Source organism: Arvicanthis niloticus, chromosome 5, assembly GCF_011762505.2.
Source record: "Arvicanthis niloticus isolate mArvNil1 chromosome 5, mArvNil1.pat.X, whole genome shotgun sequence".
Classification (NCBI taxonomy): domain Eukaryota; kingdom Metazoa; phylum Chordata; class Mammalia; order Rodentia; family Muridae; genus Arvicanthis; species Arvicanthis niloticus.
Genome location: NC_047662.1, coordinates 34,982,166 through 35,005,548, shown reverse-complemented (window position 1 = coordinate 35,005,548; position 23,383 = coordinate 34,982,166). Strand labels below are relative to the sequence as shown.

Here is a 23,383-nt window from a genome sequence, read left to right as displayed (position 1 = left end):
GCGGGGGGTCCCCTCATCTCCCACCCCTCCCCTCTGGTGGTGCTGGACTCTCACCTGCAATGCACCACCATGGGGCCTGCATCTAGTGGGTTACAGGCCTTGACCCGTCTCAGGAAGGCCAAGATGGGAGTGGGGTACTCAGGAACCCCATGGTCTGGCCAGGCCATGAACTGGAACTGACGCAGCTCACGCTTCTCACTGGAGCCACTCTGGGGAATGGTCAATAGAGATGAGGTCTGAGGTTTGCCTGCCACAGACCCAGGGAAGGGGCCAGACCAGCTGCTCTCAGGTGATACCCAGAAGCCACACTAGATACTCACCTAACACAGGCTGTGAGAACCCCTCATACACCTCCCAGCCCTGACCCCAAGGCCAGCCAATAATACTCAGGCTACAACCTAAGTGATGGACGAGTGCTTGGGCACTCAGGGCCATACCTTATGGAGTGCAAAGGTGCGCATGGTGTATGTGGCCAACTCCACAGTGTCCACCAGGGTCACCTGAATGAGGCCATAGGTCTCAGTGCCACGGGCTGGCCAATACTGATCACACTTCACCTGGAGGAGGATGGGCAGGACAGGGGAGAAGGTATAGATGACAATGTGATAGGATGCACAAAGGCAGAGCAGGGGAAAGGTCCAGCTTACCTGGCTACACAGGCCCCAGCTCCGGATTCTCACCTGCCCTCTTCCTCACTAAGCTACCACCCTTGCCCTCACTGGCTGAAGGAGGACTATAATTGAAAATTATTTATTCAACACCAGATCGCACCAGGCACATTTTCTGCCAAATTTACCCATAACGTTTATGCCCCATTTTCAAGCTCTGTAAATTTTATGTTCCAGTCAATGCTTCGCAGTACAAAAGCAGACATCGGCGGCTCCTTCCACTAATTAACAGATGTGTGAACACCCCAGGAGCATTCCGGCATCTGGGGAACATGTGAACACCCCGGGAACATCCCAGAAGCCGGGGAACATATTAACATCCCAGAAAATGACAGCATTTGGTGAAACACATTAACATCCCGGGAACCCATAAGCACCTGGGGAACATGCTACATCACATCCCAGCAGTTCCCCTGCATCTAGGGAGTGAGACAATGATCCAGGAAAACCATAGACCTTGGGGAGTCCCTTGAAAACATTCACAGAAGGTGGTACCCAGCGTCACCAAGTCATTTCCTGTCCATTCTCCTCACCCGGGATTTCTCCTCTAGCCTGGTCATCATGACCACTGTGGCTGTACGCTGTTCCCACACCATCCTCCAGAAATCGCCCATGGTCTCAGGCAGCGGACCCTGTGTGGCGATGTAGGCATTCTGCTTTCGGTAGCCATCAATGTAGTTGGCATTGATGTAGTCACTCCCAGGAACACCTAAAGACGCAAAGGGATGTGAGAGCATTAACCTAGGGCCCAGGCCAGCCCACTGTGCTCACGGAATTCTGGAGAGCAGGGCAGAAGGGGCAATGTGCCCCGGGCTCACCATCAATGGAGGTGAGGAGGACTCGAGAATGGTCATAGGCAATGACATTTGCATAGCGGTTCTTGGGCTTGTTCACCTCCGAATTGGAATTCTCCCATGTGAACTGCTGTCCAGGGTCAATGGACTGCCGGAAATGGAAGAAACAGGGAGAGTGAGAGCCAAGCCAAGGGAAGCCTACCCACGGAGCTTTGCAGCTAAGTAACACCTACATTCCCCAGCCATTGGGCTGACACATCCCAAGTCTGGAAAAAGACAAATAGAGGACTCAAACTTCCACGGCAGCCCGTGGAAGAGCAGATGAGGACTGGGTGGGTCATGGGACAGGACCTGCACCCGACCAGTGGAATGATATGATGATAATGTGGCTGCCTGGGCTCCAGGTCCGCACACCATGCTGCCCAGCTCTCCTCTCCATCTCTGCCTTTTCCTACTCTGCCAGTTCCCTTGTTCTCTGACCCTGCTGTCTCTGCATGTAGTACCTAACTCCTCCGCATCTCCTACCCAGCTCTCATCTCATCCTACATCTTCATTGCTCAGGAAACGTTGCTTGGTTTGTTTAGTTTTTTTTGGACAGGGTGTCATGTATACCCTGCTAGGTTTGAACTTACTACCTACTATGCAGCTAAGAATGACTCTGAAGTCCCCATCTTCCTGCTTCCATGTTATGTGTGGGTGAGCAGTGGGATTACAGTGTGTGCTACCCCCTTTATGTGATGCTGGAGGTCAAATCCAGGGCTTGGCAAATTCTAAGCAAGCACCCTACCAAATTAGTTTCATCCATAGCCCATTCACAGGATTTTTTCCTTTTCCCTCTCTCTTAAAATGCGCGTGTGTACATGTATATGTTTGTGTACCTGTGTGGTGGACAACCCTAACAACACTCTGCCCTCGAACCAGGACCTCTCAGTGACCTCTATGGCTCACCAAGTAAGCCAGGCTGGCTAGCCAGTAGGACCATGGTGGCTTCTGTTTCTATTTCCCTGCTCTGGGATTGCAAGTGGCCATTTTACACAGCCATACCTGCAACCTTCACCTTTTATAAGTGCTTCCCTGACTGAAGCACTCCCATTAGCCACCCCCACCCCATTCACAGGACTGTTATGCTGACATGCCAGAGCTGCCCCTACTGTCCTGAAGGGCCCGAGACATCTCCATGCACAAGCTTCGCAGGTCTTTCTACCCCCAGTCCTTATAAAGGCCAGCTCAGTTTCCCATCAAAGGCTCTGTTGTGACCTCCCTCTCAGTGGACAGTACCAATCACTGACCCAGGAAGCCTAGCCAGGTTTGAAGTCCATCTTAGAAACTCCCAGTGCCCCTCCCACTGCTTACTACACCCCCACACTCCCTTCCATTGCTATTCTCAACGTGCTACCGCTGCCTGCAGCTAGTAACTAGCTCCGTTTAGTACCTCCAGGCCCCCTCTCTTGCCCTACTCCAACCCACTGTCCTTCAGCCAGAACAGTCTTTCAAAACATGCAGATCTGAGTATCAAATTCCTGCTCAAAAGCCTCCCATGCTCTTGACTGGCTCAGGGCACAAAAATGCTAACAGCTACATTTCTGTGTGAGCTCATGGTGTGACCAGCACCGTTCTAAGCTGCTGTGTGCATTTTCTCCATCTCTTTACTCAAGACAGGTTTGAGTTATTGTCCTTACTTTGTGGATGGACAGAATCAACGCCTATATCATAGTCTCCTCCGTTTTGGTCCCAGTCTCATTATTCTTTAAGGAGGCTGGCTCATCACTTCTGCAAGGCCCCACCCACCAGACACACCCACCATTGTGTTTGCTATGTATGATTTCAGTTCATGTTGTCAGAACCACATACCCACAGCACCGATTACTGCTCTGCCTGTGTTTCTCAGTGACTGTGTCCCAAGGCCATCTGTCTCTGTATGTCCAACACTCAGCACAGGGACTGGCACACAGTTAGGTGCTAGCAACAGTCTGACAAATGACTTACAGACCATGAAAGAGAAAGTTACGGGACAGCCCACAATAGATCTGGAGGCTTCTAGGACAAAGATTAGGCCCTTTAAAGAAAGCTCAGATGGGAGGAATGGAGGGCAGGTGCCAAGATGATGGCTGTGAGCAGGAGCCCTGGGTGCCAAGGCAGGCAGAGCCTTATAGGAAGGATGGCAAGGTGTGGGGCAGAACAAGAGTGAATATTGGTAAAAAACAAGGAAGGCCACCTTGGCCAGAAGCCAAGCTAAATGCAGGATGCCCGGCTGACAGGCTCTGCCTCTACAGCAGAGGTGGCATCGTTGCTATGCAGACACATGCTCATCTGTCTACCTGCCAAGATCAATTTTCTTCTTTGGAAGCCTGGCCTCTTGCCTTCAGGATCTACCTGGCCCATTGCCCTTAGAAGGGCAACTCCAGTACCCAGGGATATATCCCCCAAACATAACTCAAGAGTGGACACCTGACTAAAAGAGCAACCCCCTGGGTCCAGCTGAATGAATCCATTCATCATCTGTCCATCAGTCATCAACTGTGGCCTATGCCAAGTGCTGGCAAAAGAGCGGCCGACACAGCAGAGATGAAAAAAGGGGGTCTCCTTATCACTTCCTTTCTAATAAGGCTCCCCTGACTGGATGGCCTAGGGACATCCAACTGTCCCTGACAGAGCTGTGGGTGGGATAGGCACTCACAGACCCTGAAGTCTGAGCTCCTAGCAAACAGAGATGAAGACCAGAGTGAGGTGAACACTTGGAGGGCTTCCTGACTCCCTATCTATGAGCTACTATGTGTTTCTGCATGCACACGTGATCACAAGTAGGAGCAAGATGGAAGCTGGCCTGAGGACAATCTTCCTGCCCCTCACTGACAATGGTCACCATGGGAGACTCAGTAACACTGCTATGCAGGCCTGAGGTGTGGCTGGTCATGAAGACAGCATGGGTCAGGTCCAGGTGGCAATCTTGGCTCCTCCACTACTCCTCAGCCGTTTGACTCTGGGCAACTAACTCACTCCCGTTTGAGTACTGCTTTCTGGTATGTAAGACAAGACTGTGACAGTAACACTCCATGGGGGACCAAGTAAGAGGATCCTGGTGCTGACCTGTTCTTTTTGGAGATTAGATATTACAGCCATTGTTACTAAATCAGTGTCTGCTTCTGTAGGCTTGGGCACCTAGAAGGGCCTTCTGAAACATGTCCCAGGGTGACCACCAGAGGGCTATGGTGAGCCTGTGGGCTGAGTCCAGCACCAACGGAACTTTGCTGTTGATTTCCCTGGCCTACCTCCCAACATCCCCAGCCCCAGCTGGAACCCAGGACAAAACAAAAATGGCCTTGGGTAGACTGAGGACACACGGTGGGAGTGGTGTGTGTCTCACCTCATACTCCTGAGAGAACTTGAGCCCATCGTTGGCTTTGAGGCGCTCGATATTGTCTGCCAGGTCAGTGATGGGGATGGGCGGGTGGTCTCGCATACCTGGGGGAGGTGGAGCAGACACACAGGCAGCATCAGTGTGAGTCCTGAGCAGGGTGGTAGAGACAGCCCAAGGCATGTGTGAACATGTGTGATCATGAAGTACTCGGCACTGGTGGCATGGAGACAACAGCACATGCGGCGGCAACAGGAATGGAAAACACACAGTGGCTGGGCATCAGGGGAGGCCAGAGGGAGGCGTGTGTACTGTGAGCACACAGAAGCATGTCCAGATGATCTGGTGCTGCATGGGGACAACAGGGCTCTCTGCCTGCCAGGTCTGTCTAAGAGGAACAAGAGGCTTCTTCCCACAAAGATGGGGCTGCAAGCTCAGGGACATGGCAGCAGCAGATAGGCTAGAAGCTGGGCTCTTACCACACCTGTCTGAAGCAAACCCCTCACCCCTCATTGATGCCAGTTACCCCAGGAGATTTGGTGGCCCTGTCATCCCAGGCACCAAGTGTGTGGGAAGAATGGTCATGGAGTGCAAAGACAATGGCAGAGTGGCACAGAAGTAGAAAGAGAGAAGCACAGACGGGGAGGGAGATACAAAGACAGGCAAGGGAACAGGACAGAGGCACAGGGGGGTCGGACTGAGACCAGAGGTGGCAGGGACAGGGAGATGGGGTGGGAGAGAAGACACTGGAAGAAACCAGGTGGGCACAGGAGGGGACAGAGGGAAGGTAGACAGCTGGGAGAGGGGGGAATAACAGCAAGGGGAAACGAAAGGAGGAAGAGGGGAGACGGTGAGGAAGTAGGAGAGTGTAGATACACTGAAGCCAAAGTGTCCCCAAACTCAGGAACTTTGAAAACTAACTTGAGATATTCGGGCAACTGGGGGCACTGGAACCTGCAAAGAAAACAAACCAAGAAAACAATGGGACAGGAGCAGAGCTCAGGAGCCCTTTTCTGGTCACCTGGTTCTGCGGTTCAACACTGAAGGGACTGTAGGTGACGGGCAAGAGGAAGGGGCACAGACGGGAGTGTGGATCAGGTTCCATTATAAGCTCACATGTCTTCCAGTAACAGAGAGAGTCCTCCCTCCCCCAAAGTGAGAGCTTCCAAACACCACGGGTCTGAGTGTCCTCTTGAGACCCTATAATAAATGTCAGTCCAACCCAGCCCTCAGCCCCTCAAAATCTGACCTTGGCCATTTTCAAATGGTCTCCATACTGGAAATAAAAAATCTTTTAAAATCTCACATTCCTCTCTTCTCGGGGATGTCATGTACCCATGGTATCCTTCACACACTGATATTTGAAAGGGGCTCCGCATCCCCTCTGTTGCTCTTCAACCCATGGGAAGACTCCTGCTTGAAGGCTGGGTCCTACCCCACCTTCTCAATATCACACTACGCTAGCACCCGAGACAGGGAGCCTTTCTGCCCACACCTCTGTCTGCATACTCCCCTAACACTACGCAATCCTGTCGTCATGGGTTTCCCTTCTCCCTTCCTACTCATCCTGGGAGAGTCTGCCCATTCTGAGCTTTGACCACTGCCTGATCCTTGGCATCACTCACACTGGTGGCGTCTGGGCTGAGGTCAGCACAAAGTCCAGACACCAAGGCCACTTGGACATCTCTATGGCAGCAATCATTGAGCTGTCTTTGCATCCGTGTGTGAGCTCAGTTCACTTTCTGCTTTACCACCTTCAGCTTCCCAGAGCCTGCTCTTCTGCCCTCACTCTCCTATCACTTAACTGCCCGACCTCCTCCCCGTGGGCCCGCTCTCCACAGAAGCAGTCAGAGGTATTTTTATAGCAGCCCTGCTGTTCCTCAGATGAAGACCTTCAACAACTCTCTTGGTCGGTCAGGATGAAATCTAAGCTGTTCAGCCTGCTGGTCAAGGTCTGGTCAAGAAGACCTCTGCCTAGCCTCAGTTACTTCTTGGCTCCAATGCTGCAGAAATACCCTTAAGAATTTTAACCTGGCCGGGCGGTGGTGGCACACGCCTTTAATCCCAGCACTTGGGAGGCAGAGGCAGGCGGATTTCTGAGTTTGAGGCCAGCCTGGTCTACAGAGTGAGTTCTAGGACAGCCAGGGCTACACAGAGAAACCCTGTCTTGAAAACCAAAAAAAAAACAAAAACAACAACAACAAAAAAAGAATTTCTGATGTACACACACTGTGCTTCCACTTAGAGCCACCTTCAACCCAAATTCCTGCACAGTGCCCATGAAGTGAGGCACCCTCTGAGAGCAGTCTCTTCTAGCACCATTCTGGTGCTTGCCTTCCTCACAGATCCACTCACTGGTTACAACAGTCTGCTAGGTCCACTCGGCACACTTTCTCAAGAACTCAGTCACCATGCTGTAAGGAAGTCCAGGCTACACAAAGAGGCACCTGAACAAACCACCCAGGGGTTGGCAAACGTTCACTACAAAGGCCAGAAAACAAGTACTAGAGACTTGCAGACATCCAGGTTCTCTTCTACCTTCTATTTGTCAACTGACCTTTGTAGTGCAAACGTCCCCAGAAATGAATGGATATAGTACTGTGCCAGGCAGACTTATTTATAAAAGCAGATAGTGGGCAGTATTTGGCTCCAGGCCATAATTTGCCAGCCTCACTTTAAATGATTCTAGTTCCCAGCTTTCAAATCTTCCAGATGAGGGCCTGGGTATTTCTAGAATAAACACTGAACCTACCGTGCCCTCTCTGAATTCCTGACTCATAAAAACTGTGAGAGAGAATACATAATTACTGTTGTTTTAAGCCGCTAAGTTTAGGGGGTAATTTGATGTGCAGTGATAACCAGCTCACACATACACAAGCCCTCTGTGTACACACATTCCTTCACTCACTCACCCCATTGTTGTGTGCTCACAGGCATCCAATGAGAATCTACCACATGATAAATACAAGGATGGGGGTGCACCAGCCAAGTTCAGGAGCTACGGCTAGAGAGACTGTGGCTCTCTGAGAGACACCTCTGGGGTGTAGGGAAGGAGTGATATTCCAGGTGGAAAGAACAGTTTGAAGTCAATGAGAGCAGCTCAGGGGAAGAGACAGGTATTGATCCTGGAGCTGGGACCCCACATCCATGCACAGTGAACCTGAAATAGTCAGGTGTGAGCTCCTCATCTATCATTCTGTCTGCTACAGCTTCTCACTTCTAACATAGCCTGCTGTATGTGTGTGTGTGTGTGTGTGTGTGTGTGTGTGTGTGTGTGTGTGTTGTCAAGGACCAGAGAGCAGATATAGAGACTGACCACTTGTGACAGAGCTGTGGGCTTCAAGAGGTCCCTTGCAGCCCATATTCAGAGACTAGAAACACACAGGGACCTCTGTTGTCTCTAGAAGTCTCCTAGCCTGTCCACCTGTTGGATATGAATGCCTCCGTCATGTCAATACAAAGGGAACCAAAAAGGAAGAGAAGCAGCCAGAAGTAAGTGTGCATTCAGGTCTTTGGTGGGAGAGACCCGTGGCCTGAGGGACTGAGCTGAAGACCAAGAGGCTGAGGGATCAGCCCTACCTGGGGTCTGGTAGTTAAGCCTCCGCATCTCCACAGGGTCAGAAGAGTGGGCCAACAGGGAGTCCTTCAGCCCGATTGACTGCTCATCCTTTGATGATGGGGAGTGTGTTCTCTTCCTAAAGAAGCAAGAAAAGGCTAGCTAGTGAAGACTTGGAGCATGGGCAGCTCCCATGGCCACAGATGTCTTCCCACCACCCCACCTTATCCTGGGATCTCTGGGTGTGAGCCAGGGGCAAAGCAGCGTCAACATGAGAGAACACAGGGTAGGGATGGGGCAGGGAGACAGCAGGTGTGGAGTGGGCACGGGAGCAGTGCAGCGAGGGAGGAAGGTCAGAGAGGCTGGTGGTTCCTCTAGACAGGAGGCAGGTCACCACTGGGCAGTGGCTGCTGCGACCACAGCTGAGGCAGCAGAAACCATGACGAACAAACATGCACTGGCACATAAAACACACAAACATCACAAGGGACTGGGTCCCAGCTGCCTGGCTCTCAGGGCAAATGTCCAGAGTGGCAGGGGAGGGGCAGGAACAGCAGGGCCCTAGCCAGACAGAGTCCTCTCTCACTAGCGTTGGCTTGTCCATCTAAAAAGGACAGGGTCAGAGACAGACTACTGGGGTACCACCTGCAGTCCCTGCATGGGAGTGTCTGCGGAGAACTTGGAAATACACCCACGCATGTGTGCATCAGGGCACCTTTCCCTGCTGCTCTGCCGAGTGCAGAGATGGCCTCTTGTAGGAATTAGGTTGGAGAAACAGGAGCCTAAGGAGGGTTCTGGAGAGCTCTGTGGACTCAGGGAAGCAATGAGGGCTGCGGCGTGCACATGCTCCGGGGAGGAGCATCTACTGAGGAGGGTACAGAGCTGAACTAACAGCAGCGTGACAGAGCCTGCACCTCGTGCTCACGAGGGTTCATCCAGAACTGGAGAGCCTACTGTGCTGAGCAGGCAGCTTGCTGATTAAAGCCACAGGCTAAGAGGGTTAGGTCAGAGCTCCGCCCCTCCCTGCAGGCCCAAGATGTGCAGAGGGATAAGTGAGGGGGAGGCGTGTACAGAGAGAAGGAACGACTCCTACCTTTCTTGTTTACTAGGTCCCGAGAGACAGGCAAGGACAGAAGAAAGGAATGGTCATTGTTGCTGAGGAGCACTCAGCCCTCACATGACAAGGGACATGTGGGACCCTGATAAGGTACCCACAGGACAACCTCCGGGGGCTCACCTCTGTGTATACACATTGAAACCCAAGTGGGGATGGATGGTGAGGTAAGTAGGTGGAGGGACACTCCTTAGTGCCACCTATAGGTCTGTCTACTGTGAGAGGAAGGAGTGAACTTGCCAGGAAGGATTATGGGGTCCAGACAAGGGCAGGGTAATGACAGGGAAGTGGGTACCTCCATGAGGTGACACATCACACATAGAACAGGACATGTTCAATAGCCAGCCATGTGCCAGCTGCTGGGGGCTCAGCCTAAGCAGCTGTAGGCCCAGCACATATCCAGTGGGGCACTCTGGGATAGATGAGGGGCTGTATACAGATGGGACCAGGAGCCAGAGGTCTCTGAGGCACCAGGGACTAGAAGTAAGAACGAGGAGTACATAGCTACCAGGTGAGGGAGGGGTACTGGAGGCTAGGGGTGGGCACTGCTGCAGAGCAGGAGCCTAGAGACTGGACTGATTTAGTGTGTTGATGTCAAGGGAGATGCTAAAGATACAATTAACCAGGCATTTCAACCGTCAGGCTCAAAGGTTAGGCTTTTAAGAAGAACTTAAATTTTTGTGGCACTCGGACTTGAACCCGGGACTTTGTGCATGCAAAGGCAGGCACTCCACATTGAGTTCCTCACCTTAAAAAAACAAAACAAAACAAAAAAAATAGACTTTTTTTTTTTTTTTTTTGAGATAGGATTTAGCTAAGTTACCCAGGTTAGCCCTGCAGATCCTGCTACCTCAGTCTTTAGAGTAGCATGGTAGACAGAGGCAGGCAGATCTCTGTGAGTCTGAAGCCAGCCTGGGCTAGACTCTAGGGAAGCCAAGGCTATATCCAGTGAGACCCTATTTTATAAAAATCAGAATATATGTGTATATATAAATATAAAATTGTGGATGGTCAGATAAAATATCTGGAAGCAGCTTGGAAGCTGAGAGGGCAGCGGGGCACCTCCAAGGACAGGTGCTACAACTACTCAAGACAGGTAAGTGTTAGACAGCCATGGCTATAACGGTCTTTAGTTAATGTCTGCTGTGTAAGTACTCATGGGGATATGGGTCTGCAACTCAGCCTGGACCTCTCGGGGGCCTGAGGAAAGGTAGCTAGATAACCAGCCAGGACTTAGTGGCAGAAGAAAAGTGCTTACAGCAGGAGACCAGGAAGCAGTGGCTCCTGAAAACTGTAGATGAGACAGACACACTCACACACACAGAAACAGACGGACATGCCTGGGGTCAGCCCTTCTTCATAAAGGCAGACCTGCAGATGTGCACACACACAGAACCGCTGTTTCTGTCCATCCTAGCTTCCCACTGCACCCAGGGGCCAGGCTGAGATGGCCCACTTAACACTGCACCAGAGAGTAGCAGAGGCAAAAGGCAGGTTCTGTCCCACAGAGCCAGGCGTGGCACTCACCTCTTGAATAGGAGGATGGCGATGACAATGAGTATGATGAGAATGACCGCCAGGACAGGGCCTGTCACCCACAGCATCTCGGGCTCCTCCTGCTGCTGAGCTGGTGTCACCTGGACTACAATCTCATCTGAGTAGGGGCTGGAGGCGTAGCGCTTCTGTGGTCCAGTGAAACAACAGCAAGGGCTATGAGTACAGCAAGAAAGCTCCCACCCTCACTGATCAAGCCCAGAAAGGACACTGAGACCAGGATACATGGGGCTGGCCCAGGCTCTACACCCTGTAAGACCGACTTATGGCAGGTCAGCAGGACTGGGTTACCAAAGCCATGTTAGGTCTGGTCCTCACATCCTGAGGCCTAGTGTCATGGGATACCTAGCATACGTCTTGGTCCTCTGGGCTGTCCTAGTCCTAAGATGCCGGAGTCTCAGGGATAATGCAGACCTGGGGTCTCCTAAGGTCTGAGACTGGCCTGTCTTAGATTAAGCCTGGGGTCTCAGGGTTCTGAGAGTCATGCCAGATCAGGCCAACCTGGTCCATGGGCTCCTTGAGGGAGGCAAGCACAAAGCACTGGTAACTCAGATCCGGAGACAGGGGCCGGTTGTAGAAGCCACGGTAGCTCTTCTTGTCCCCCAGGGTGAAGGTCTCAGGAAGCACATCCACTCGAGCTGCCACATAAGGCTTCAGTCGCTCTGCCTGGCGCCGCCGCCGCCGCCGCCGCTGTTTCTCCTCACCCTGGTCGATAGCCTCCAGAAGCTGGCAGAGCAGAGCAAAGTCACATAAGGCCTGGAAGCATAACCTGGGACATCAGCTACTGAGGCTGATATAGGGGCTCCCTCTCCCTAGAAACCCCATGGGGCTGGTCTGGCCATAGCCATTACAGGATACTTCCTGACATCAGAGTGAGACCCTCCTGGTAGCCTATAAGGACAGGCCTCATGAATAACCTCATCCTAACCAGAGAAATCAGTTTCCACATGAGCAGTGAGGAAGAAACAGGTGATTTCATGTGTTCAGGAGAACTTAGGCTTAAGGTGTGAGCCTTCTGTCGGCTCTACACCACAGGCCTCTCTGAGTCCACAGAGCTCAGGATACTGAGACCTGCAGAGATGTCTCTAGTGACTCCCATAGCATGAGATTCTTACCAAACACCTCCTCCAGGGAAGAACTTGTGAGTCCTTCTGGAGTATTCAGAAATCTCCTGGGGATTCCCCTCAGAGTCCCTCTCCCCAGAGAGGGAGTGGCTGACAGCCAGATTTGGACTCCTGGGGCAACACTCAGGGAAAGATGGCCATTGCCCACCACATGGCTACCCTCAGTGCTGATCTTTCCCTAGGCACCTCGTCCAGCTCCAACTCCTCTGGTGTGTTCCATCTTGGTGTCAGCAAGTTCCCGCCCACACGGTCAATGGGCACCACCACAATGTAGAACCACCTGTGTGGACAGAGTAACAATCAGAACCTTTATCAACCGTGGCTATAATCCCTATCTGTACCAGCCTCCGGCCTCCTCTGTATACCTGACTAGCGAGGGGTCCTGCACTTGAGGCATGGAGAGGGAGAAGCGGCCATCCTCTATAAAGGCGGAGGCAGGCAGTGGCTTCTGAGGCAGGAGGTCTGGGGCGGTGCGGATGGACACAAGATGCTGTAGGCCCCCGGCGCTACTGCCACGATTCATCAGGACGAAGGAATATTCTGTGTTGGGTTGCAGGTCTGCAATCAGCTTCCGCATAGAGTGCCCGTCCACCTCCACGCTCTGCCCATTGTACAGGATCTGTAGGGGAAAGAGGAGGAGCAGCTCATGCCTCTGGGTGAGGACGCCCACCACAGGTCTGCAGGGCGGAGAGACCGCACGAGGATCCAGTTCACAGACACGTGTGTGTGTGTGTGTGTGTGTGTGTGTGTGTGTGTGTGTGTGTGTGCGTGCGCTGGGATCGGGATGGCAAAGCAGAGCAGATGTGGGAGGGGGCTCTGGGCTAGGTTGGCAGTCGTCTACCCACCTTGAAGGGCACAGCTGACTTATAAGAATCAGGGACCTCCCAGCTGAGCAGCACAGATGTCTTCATTGCGGCGGCCACACGGAAATTCTTGGCAAACACTGTGGAAGCATGAGGAGGGAGTGAGCTCTGTGGCAAGCTGGGGTGGGATGAAGGGGCCAGAGGATGTGACAATGGCTAAAGCACAGGAGTAGGGGAGGGAGGGGACATGAACTGACGGTGACAATCAAGTACCCCCAGGCAGCTTCACATTGCATAGTCCAACTCCTAACCCAGGTTCTTCCACAGTGAACACTGAACCGGCTGTGGACACCACCATGCCTGTGGCCAGATCTCCGAAAGAGCCTCAGCTCAGATACCAGGTCAGGGTAGCCAGGGATTAGTGGGTTGTGGTCACGAGATGTACATGGCCACATGGTCTCTGGATGTCAGTAGATTAGGCCCCAAAATGATTAGTGCCACAGACCAAAGTAGAGCAAGCTGCACACCCTAGAAGGTGATGTAGCAAAAAGAGATCAGTGGGTCAAGATCACAAGAGACTGGAAGGTCACGCAGATAGGTCAGTAGGTCAAGGACAGCAGAGGTCAGGGCCGCACACCCAAGAATGTGGTGCCTGTTCGTTAGAGGTTAGCGGTCACAAGAGCGTGAAGTATCACACAGCAGAAGCTGGTGCATCAGTTGCGAGAGGTCAGTGGGTGAAGGACAGCACAGGTCCCTAGGAGCAGTCACGCTTGGGCAGCCAATGCCATGACCACAGCACACACCTTGCTCCATGGGCATGGTCCGGGACTGGATGCTGGGGCTGAGTGGGCCGGCGCCTTTGCTGGTATGTGCACGGACCTTGATGTCGTAAGTGGTGTCTGGTTTGAGGCCCAAGAGTGTAAGGTGTATGTCGTCAGTGACATTCTGGACTTCATGCTGGCTGTTGATGTCACGGAAGACCACGGTATAGTTGGTGATGCGACCATTCCTCTCTGCCAGCACAGGCGGGTCCCAGGCCAGTTCCGTAGTAGATGTGGTCAGTCCTGTCACTCGAAGGTTTTGAGGAAAGCCAGTGGGCACGTCCTCAGGGGTTGTGATCTCTTTCTCAAACTCTTCACCTGGGCCAGCCCGGTTCTTGGCAGCAAGCCGGAAGATGTAGGTGGCCCCTTTGTGCAGACCGGTGACTGTAAAATGCTGGTCATCCTTGCCAAAGTCTATGGTGTTGGGTCGTGCCTCGTCTGCCCGACGGTATTGCAGACGATAGCCCAGCAGCTCTCCAGGCAGCTCCTTGGGTGGGTGCCACTGCAGCAGCGCCGTGTGCATGGCCGTGGTGCTGACCATCATGGTGGGCCGTCCTGGGACTGAACAGCACGCACTGGGCTCTGGTGCCGCCCTCCCTGCTGCCCACCCAGCTTTGTCCCTGATCCCTCACTCACCTGCCCCTGTTGTAGTAACCACTTTGGGCTTGCTTCGGGCACCATCCCCCTTAGTGGTGTAGGCAGCAACGGTAATGGAGTAGGTAGTCTCAGGGGTGAGGCCACTGATGGTGGTTTCCTGAAGGCGAAGGAGGAAAGGCAGGTCCCATTATACTGTGTGAGAAAGAAGCTAGACTATCAGTCATCTGAAGACTGTAGCCTAGGGTACCCAGGTACATAGGACCAGGGTCTTGGGAGGTGAAGCTGGACAAATCCTTACTCAGCTAGAGGCAGGACAGCCAGGTGGAATGTGAGCTAGGAGCATGCCACACACCCCAGGAGCCCCATGCCTGGGGCAGACAGCTCACCCTTCCTTTCAGAGAATAACAAGGGCTACACTGTTACTTTCACTCCATTGTGCTGTAAGTGACACCTCATGAGGTCTCTACACACATACAGACAGAGCCTTGTATGCACCAGGCACCTTCATGTCTCTTGGCATGCAAATGTATACAGACTACCATCCCTCCTGAACTAGCTGGTGCAAGGCCACTTACAGACACTAATGTGCGCGCGCACGTGTGCGCACACACACACACACACACACACACACACACACACACACACACACACAGTGAAAGAGAGAGAGCACGCACAGGATAAAGGAGAGGGCCAAAGTATAACAATGTGAGTTAGAGAGACGCCCATCTACTCCAGTGACTGATATCTAATCCCTCCTGAAACCACGTAAGAGGGAGAAAAAGACAGGACACAGAATTCCTCAAACCCGGGAACACATTCCCCTCTTGTTTCCACTGATAACCAAATAGTCAGCCACTCCACTTCCTTCTACCTTAGCAGATCCTACCCACACACCCAGGCAGCAAAGGCATCATTTCGGGACATGCGGAGAAACACCATAGGAGACCAAGCCACGCCACACAGAGAGGAGGAGGAGGAGGAAGAAGGGAGGGTACCACCATTCAGTAGGAATAGGGCTGTCAGCACCAGCCCTGGTGTCCCTCCAGCTCTAAGCCTCAGGTGGGGCCAAGTACAGATGCCAACAACCCTATACAGGGCCAAGCTGGAGGGTCTCCCAGGGCTCGGGCTCTAGCAGTACCGGTGCTGGACCTGGCTCCCAGTGCTTCTCCCAGCCTGGGCCTGAGCAGGTGATTTTTCACTCTAGGGATCAATAAGGCCTAACGATCGAGATTGGATTTAACTCCATCCCTGTCTGGCCAGAGCAGGGGCCAGGTCCTGGTCGATTGTGAACATTGGCCTCAAATTGCTGCTCGACAGGCGAGGAGTACAGATTAGAGGAACCGCCAATCACCGCTCAGCCTGGTGCTCATGTCTACACGCCAATTTTCTCTGGATGTGGCTGGTGCCCTGTGGATCTTGGCAACACAGGCTGGGAGAGGGGGAGTGTCCCGTGAGCCCAGCCTGACCCAGTCTTGCCCGTGCTTGCACACCTGTTACTTACATAGTCCTCGGACTCCTCTGGTCTCCACTGACAGCGGGAGAAGGAGAAAAAGGGAGACAGGATGGTGAAGGATTTGGCCTGGAGAGGACCTGGCCCATGGAGAACTGATAGATAGCTCTGAAGTACCCACTGAGGTGATAGCCCAGGACCAGTCCCCACTCAAAGACAACAAGTCCCTGCATCACTGAGCACCAACTGTGTGTGCCAGGCCTGTCTGCCGAGGGCAGGGAGACATGGTAGACTATCAGATATGGAGATAGACTTGACAGCTTAGGCAGAGGGAAGACATTAAGGGATGACTACATACCCTGGTATGCTTAGAGTCCCAATGTCCTGCTATGGCTGTTTATCTATCTATCTATCTATCTATCTATCTATCTATCTATCTATCTACCTACCTATCCAACTATCTATCCATCTTGCTCTTAGCTGAGACACTAAATTAGAGTCACCTGAGCTGACTGTCCCAGAACATAAGTTCTGGACTTACTGCTGGAGTGGGCCACAAATCAGGCTTGCCAGGGAGATAAAGGCTGAGTAGCCAGCACAGAGCCTGGGCATTACCCCAGAGCCACAGGGAGACCTCACACCCCTGATTTCAATTCTACAGGTGCCTGGAGTCAAACTAGGAAAACTAGTTTCTTGGCTGGTAGTGGTAAATTCTAACACCAGTGTGCACTGGTATGCTGGGTGATCAGGTATATGGACTGAAGACTCTAATGTGAAGCCTTGCAGTCTTGAAGCTAGGGGTTGGCTAGTGAGGGGCAGGCCCTGTTTGGAGTCCTCTAGCCAGATCATCCTCATATAGTTGGTCTGACCTGTCCACTAGTCTGGTGCTGGAGTGCCTGCGCACCTGCTATTCGAGGCAGCTCTGTCACAAAGTCTTTGCGACAAAATATAGAGAGGCTATAGAGTTCTGGAATGATTGTGTCTACTTTGCAGAGTGGGCTGGGACCAGGTCTAGTTAGGGTTCCTTACATGAGGGGAGATCTGGGCTTCCCAAGCCCTGGTGTAGAGTTATCACAGGTAGGTTCTCCTGCATCAAGTAGTGAGAGAAAAATGACAGAGGGGTAGATGGGACAAGGAAGAGGCTGAAAGAGGAGTAGGGAGAGGAGAGAAGGAAAGGGGACAGAAAATAGCTAGACTAAACCACAACAGTAAGAGAAAAGCCAAAAGGAAGGGACAAAAGGAAGTGTTGAGTCTCATATAGAGGGAACACAGGGGAGGCAGGCTGGGTTGTACACATCTGATGGGAATACACATCACATGTTTTTTCTGATCTTATTGGGGCCCTGGGCTACACAGATGGTTCTACTGGGTGGATAAGGGCAGGCTGGGGTGTCCTTGACAAGAGTCACACAGGGGATACCTAGGCCCTGGGGCCAGGCTGGATAAGTGCAACATCTGGTCTCCCACTGGCCTAAAGCAGAATGACCCAGTCCCAGGGGGTGGGAGGCTGCAAGGGCAGGCCTTGTCTTCCATAGCCTCCCTAGAGTTGGCTTGAGTATATTTCCTCATAGAGAACACAAATATGGGGACAATGTCCCTGATCTTATTACCCAACCCCCTTCAAACTGTAGGGGACCAGCACACAAAAGTACCCAATGTGACTTTCCTGGAACCACAGTGGCTGCAGCTGTGGGGCCAGGCTCCTAGGATGGGAGGGGCTGGATCGAGTCATTCTCTGGATGTTTCTAGGCGGGTGTGTCTGCTGAGACTTTGTGAGGAGCCCTCAACCTGCCCCAGGAATGCAGGCTGGTGAACACACCCACCTCCCCCACCCTTGGGTCCTTCAGCACAGACAGGTTGGGAGAAGAAAGAGAGCACCCTCTGGGCAGAAAAGAATTTTGGCTCAGAGGGTAGAGCCTAGCCAAAGGTATGAAGGCTGTTTGTCTGTGTGGGGGATCACTCCTCAGCACAGCCTGCAGAATATGGGGTTCCCACTTGGTTGGGGAGGGAATCTAGGCTCATTCTGTTGGAACTTGGTGCTGGCCTAAGAATCCCCAGGACCTGGTTCTGGACAGGAAGACCAAGGGCAGACAACTCAGTTTTTCCAATACTTGATTAGTCCTTTCTCAGGGTAGAGACTTGGCCTCCCATACAAGTCCTGTCACCCACATGCTGGCTCATTTTGGCCATACATATAACCTCACAACGCTCGGGGCTCCCTGATGGAACAGCAAGGTGGGGTCAGAATACTCCAGGGGGCTCACTGTAAGCTTGTGGGCAGAACCCCACAAGACAGAAGCTTCCAACAGGAAAGAGTTGGCAAGCTTAGCCTCTGAGATAAACACCAGGGGTCAGGAGCTGACACTCAGGTGATTATTTGCAGAGCTTTGCCTCAGTCACTGGCTTAAGGCCATAGAGGATAGAGAAGTCTTGTGCCTCTAGCTAGGCAGGGGATGGATACTCAGAACAATATTGCCTGGGACAACAGTTCAGCTCAGAGCCACAGCAAGTGTGCTTTCTGCAAACCACAAGGATGAAGCCAGTGCTGTGTGCCGGGGGACTGGGGTCTTTGGCGGTAGCCCTGTGAGTACTGGCAACTAAGACCGCTACCATGGTGGAAGGGGTAGCAGGACCTAGGTGAGCACAGCTTTAATAATCCTAACACAAAACCCAAGCCTCTCTGGAACATGGACCTCACCTTCCGATCTCAGTAACTCCGGCCCTGACAGATCAAGGCAGCTCCAATGATCATAAAATGCATAAACACCTCTGAGGGCAGGCATTGGAGGAAGAAATCTGGGCTCTAGGGAGTAACTATGACATACTGGTCACTGTTTACCCTGCCACCCATGACCATCAATGACATACCTGAGCCTCAGCCAGCATGACATCCTGGATGATGGGTTGGCCTCGGGGCTCACCATTTTCCAGCCGTACATAGGTGACCTGGTAGCCACGAATCTGTCCGTGCTGCTTGTTGGGGACGGGCAGCTTCCAGGAGACATGCACAGCAGTGGAGTTCAGAGGCTCAACTTCCACCTTCCGTGGTGGCCCACTAGGCACTAGGGGCCAGGCAGAGAAGAGACTCAGACACGGAGGAACTGAGCCTGACTTAGGCATGTACAGCTAACTTTAGGGCTGAGACTCTGCACCCGCCCCCTTGGGAAAGGCTCCAATGATGTTTCTTTGGCTGGCTGATTTGCCTGCCGTGGGCCATCCCTATAAAGCCCTCTGGCAGGGCTACTTATTCATGGGGAACGTAGACGTGGGGAACAGCCAGAAGTGAGGTACCAACTCTTCAACTACCTAGGCTCACATCATCTGTCACAAACTTCATTAGTATCCAGCCAAGGCCCACTTGAGTCTTTTGCACCCATCTTTCCAATCCTGGCTTTCATATTAGGTGGGGCTGCTGCTTCTGCCATAGTCCTTTATGGTTTGAGGCTTCAGCTATCTTGGAGACAGCCCAGAAGCCAGGGACCTGGATATGGGTTACCCCACCAACTACACTGCCCAGTGTTTAGACCATTAAGCCTAAGTTTAGAATAATGAGTCTGTCAGGTCCTGTGGAGAGTAGATCCTGGGTGCTTGGCAGGCAGCCCCAGATGGCATGCCTCCCGTTCCCACCCCTCCTCATGACAACGCTACCCACTGTGGCCTACCGTCCTCGTCTGTGCGCACCAGTACCGGGTTGCTCTCAGGGCCAGGGCCCACATCTGTGTGTGCCCGCACCCACACCCGGTACTCCGTCCACTTCTCCAGGCCCAACAGGTCCCAGCTGGAATGCTCACGGCTGATGCCGTCCACCACGTGCCGCTTACGGTCCTCGCCGTCCACTGCCTCATAGGCCACGGAGTACTGGGTGATAACGCCGTTGCGGCTGTCAGCCGGCGGTGGAACCCAACTTACCCGGACCGTGGTGGAGCCCGTGCTCACACATGTCACCTTCTGGGGAGGGGCGGATGGGGCTGGGAAAGACAAATGGGGGGAAAGCAGGCAAATGGAGGGTGGGGATCACAGGCACAGTGACCAAGTAACAAGGGACCAGAGACTCACCCAGCCATCCTGAGGCCCTCTAGGCATACTGCTGCTGAGATAGGCCAACTCCCTCAGAACTAGCTTTCTACTGTTAAACACACACACACACACACACACACACACACACACACACACACACACACACACACACACACGGTATGTGCAGTGTCTCACATGCACATATGGAGTTCTAACAGCGTCTCTCCCATGCATATGCCGTCTCACACAAACATGGTATCAAATATATATATACACACACCAGAACACTCGGAGAATATAATTCTCTCTGGGGATAAGTGGTGCCAAGGCCGCCTTTGGTTTAAGTCTACCTTAACCTGTGCCTGCATGGGCAGGGCTCTGTGCTTAAGCTCATGAAAGTCTGAGGCTAGTCACAGGGATGGCTAGTGGCCTCTGCAGTTTGGAAGGAAAGTATTCAACAGATTCCTTATGAGTTAGGAGGTGAGTGTGTGCTCTCTTTGTGCCTGGTGACTTTTCTAGACACCACATCACTACCAACAGAGGGAGCTTTCTTTTACCTCAAGTTTGCCACTCACTGTCTAGGTAACTTCAACACCCTACAACTCACCAACCAGTGGCAGAGCACCACGCCAGTGCTGGTTTAACCTCCCCCTGTGCACCCACCTCTTGTCCCAGCTAGGTCTCCCCAGGCCCCAGCATTCTACTCTTACCCCTGAGGGTCACATCACCCACTTTCATCCTTACAGCCCTGAATATTCAGCCGTGACTTAAAGTCCCCTGGGTTTACCACTCTCACCAATGTCCTACACTCACTTCCTTGTCTTTGTATGGGTGTGCAGTGTATGTATATGTGAACACGTGTACCTGCCCCACAGACTCCTGACTCAGCCTTCCGACACTGCTAGTGCTAAGGTGCGTATGTGACCATGCCCCATCTTTTATGTGGGTGTCGAGGATTTGAACTTAGATCTTCATGATTACGCAGCAAGCTCTCTTACCTGCTGAGTCATCCCATAAGCCCATCCTTTCCCCGCCATCGCTTGACCCACACTGGGTAATGGATACTGCAGCACTGAGGCAGGCAGACAAGGCATCCAGCTGGCTCCCCCGGGCTCTCTGGGCTACCTGCTGAGGCCTACTCTTATCTTGCTCACTCTGCCACTTTACAAATCGTGTAGTCAATCTGCACAGCTCCAGTCGCCTATAGGCATAGAAGCTTGCTGCCTGCCTTCCAACAGTACCTGCTTCTATTTCTAGCTCCAAGCCCCTCTTCCTGTTCAATCTCAAGAGTGGGGTCCAAGGCCAAGCTCTTTCTCACCCACATTCTGCCCCTTTCCTTCTATCTCCAGAGACTTTACCAGCTGGCCCTCTCCACCCATGCTTCCAGCGTGGTCCTCCAGACTCTCACAAAAGCAAACAGATGCATTTCAGGAGTTCCCACCTTCAAAGAAGACCCCATCCTCATTGCTACAGGCCACCCAGTTACTACAGCCCCCTCACAGTGAGCTTCTTGATGACATCTTAGCATGCTGGCTTACTTCCTCACACACTCCAAGCCCCCGCCGAGCTACCACACAGCCCCCAGCCTGTTTTCCAACTATTTCTAGTTCCCTCTGCCCACTCAGCAGCAGGTTCAAGTCCACCCTATAAACTTCTTCTTTGTCCTCTTCCCACCCCTAGATCTCATTTCTAGTCTTCTCAGGTCTGCCTCCTCCAGCTTAGGGCCCCACACCTCCACACTTCTGCCCCTGACAGACACAGCGTCTGGAATCTGGGTGTCTGAAATCAGGTATACTGCTCACACCTGCTTCCATGCATTTCCTGTCCTGGGGGAGTGCATGCTATCGGAGCCTCCCATATCTCTATTCCACTGCTCCGAGTCTTCACTCTATCAACAAGCCCTGGCCAGGAAGTATCCTAGGTAACCCCACCCCCTATTACCAGTTCAGCCAAGCCATCGAACTTCGCCTAGTCCACAGAAGAGGCTTCTAAGTGGTCTCTGCATCTTGGGTCACCTGCCCATTTTCAGAGCCACCGGGCTGGTACAGCTTTGGTGGCTGCTCTGAGAACAACAGTCTGCAGAATCTCTGCCCAGGGCCACCATATTCCCTGTTCCTTTTACCTAATTAGCTTCCAAGCTTGCTTCAGTTGAGATGAAGTGTCATATCTCTGAGACTGAACTCTCTTTGACCTTGCACCAACAGTGTTTGCCTCTGACCTTGCACCAACAGTGGCTCCAGTACTGCCATCTCTCCACCCTCCCAGCTCACTCTGCACAAATGTAATTAAGAGCTCATTTGGGTAATTACAGGCACCACTGTATGTCTTGGTCCACTGCAGGAGCCCTATGGATACAGGCCTTGCCTTCTGGCCACACTACCAAACATAGAGCATAGCAGAGGCTTCTAGAATAAACTTATGATTACAAAGTCAGACAATCTCTGCACACAGTCCCACCTCGTACAGACTTAATTGACATTGTCAGCTTATGGTTTCTGTTTTGCAGTGACACTCAGCCAGCCACACCCACGAGCATCTTATCAAATAGGCAACCTAGAAGGCACTGGCATACTGACTGTAGATAAGCCATCTAGTATCACACCAAGCCACATTCTTGTGCCAATCACAATCTGGGTGTGACAGACACAGTCTTACCCACAAACACTGACACACTCAAGTGCTATTGGCTGGGTATTCACACAAACTCCAGATGGTTCTACAAACAGTCATGTTGTCACATAAGCCATGTGCTCCCACAGGCAGATGTGGGGACACACACACACTACCACACAGTCACATTCTCATGGACCTGTCCCCAAGTGCAGAGGCCTCAGAGAGATGACACAGCTCCCAAGGAACTGTGGTGGGGTACGAGGAGGGGATGTGGGTGATGAGATGTGGGACCATGAGGAGGAAGACAGGTATCTATGCAGTCTCAAACTATGATCTAGGTATGGAAGGAGAAGGACAGAGGACAGAGATGAGTGATAGTCACACAGAACTTACCTGTGCAGGATATAAGAGTCACAGAGGTAAGAGAGGGTCAGAAGGCTGGGCAGGGAGCAGAGAAGGCAACCACTGCCTGGACATAGACTAACAGGACACTTACCTGTCCCTTTCTTGGGGTCCAGACTCAAAAACCCAGCCTGGAGTCCAATACTGGACTCAGCAGACCTGACCACCCACCTGCTTGAAAGGGAATGGTATATGCCTATGTGCAGTGTACCAGATGTGACAAGGGTGGCCTGAGCAGACACTTACTGGACTGTGCTGTACGGGCCTCTACGGTGGGAGTGAAGACGCCCACCCCCAAATCTGAGCGGGCAGCCAGCTGGAAGTGGTACAGTGTGTCAGGCTTCAGGTCCTCCAGAGTGTAGGAGGAAGTGGGGTCGAAGGTCACCTTGTGCTGGAAGAGCAGAGAGCACTTACTGACTGCTCAGATCTCAAAGGCCACTCAGAGGTTATTCCCCACGTGGGCCGCAAGCAGCTGGCAGAGAACCCAAGCCCCACCCCACACAGCCACACAGCCT

General features: G+C 52.6%; 1 protein-coding gene across 10 annotated transcripts in view; it reads right to left on the bottom strand.

Moving 5' to 3' along the window:
- Ptprf (protein tyrosine phosphatase receptor type F) overlaps positions 1 to 23,383 on the bottom strand; it is an 83,097-nt gene that overhangs the window by 4,013 nt on the left and 55,701 nt on the right. Inside the window, exons 11-28 of one of the 10 annotated variants that reach the window (XM_076934344.1) lie at positions 23,115 to 23,259; positions 19,499 to 19,804; positions 18,705 to 18,898; positions 15,888 to 15,914; positions 14,426 to 14,543; positions 13,772 to 14,350; positions 13,011 to 13,108; positions 12,531 to 12,784; positions 12,352 to 12,445; positions 11,543 to 11,767; positions 11,015 to 11,169; positions 8,397 to 8,512; positions 5,739 to 5,771; positions 4,827 to 4,924; positions 1,487 to 1,610; positions 1,202 to 1,377; positions 438 to 557; positions 55 to 209 (exon numbers count right to left, since the gene is read on the bottom strand). In XM_076934344.1, the coding sequence (XP_076790459.1) occupies positions 55 to 209; positions 438 to 557; positions 1,202 to 1,377; positions 1,487 to 1,610; positions 4,827 to 4,924; positions 5,739 to 5,771; positions 8,397 to 8,512; positions 11,015 to 11,169; positions 11,543 to 11,767; positions 12,352 to 12,445; positions 12,531 to 12,784; positions 13,011 to 13,108; positions 13,772 to 14,350; positions 14,426 to 14,543; positions 15,888 to 15,914; positions 18,705 to 18,898; positions 19,499 to 19,804; positions 23,115 to 23,259 (3,017 nt within the window). The remainder of the gene's footprint in view (positions 1 to 54; positions 210 to 437; positions 558 to 1,201; positions 1,378 to 1,486; positions 1,611 to 4,826; positions 4,925 to 5,738; positions 5,772 to 8,396; positions 8,513 to 11,014; positions 11,170 to 11,542; positions 11,768 to 12,351; positions 12,446 to 12,530; positions 12,785 to 13,010; positions 13,109 to 13,771; positions 14,351 to 14,425; positions 14,544 to 15,887; positions 15,915 to 18,704; positions 18,899 to 19,498; positions 19,805 to 23,114; positions 23,260 to 23,383) is intronic. The other 9 variants (XM_034501609.2, XM_076934347.1, XM_076934345.1 and 6 more) reach the window with 9 other exon arrangements.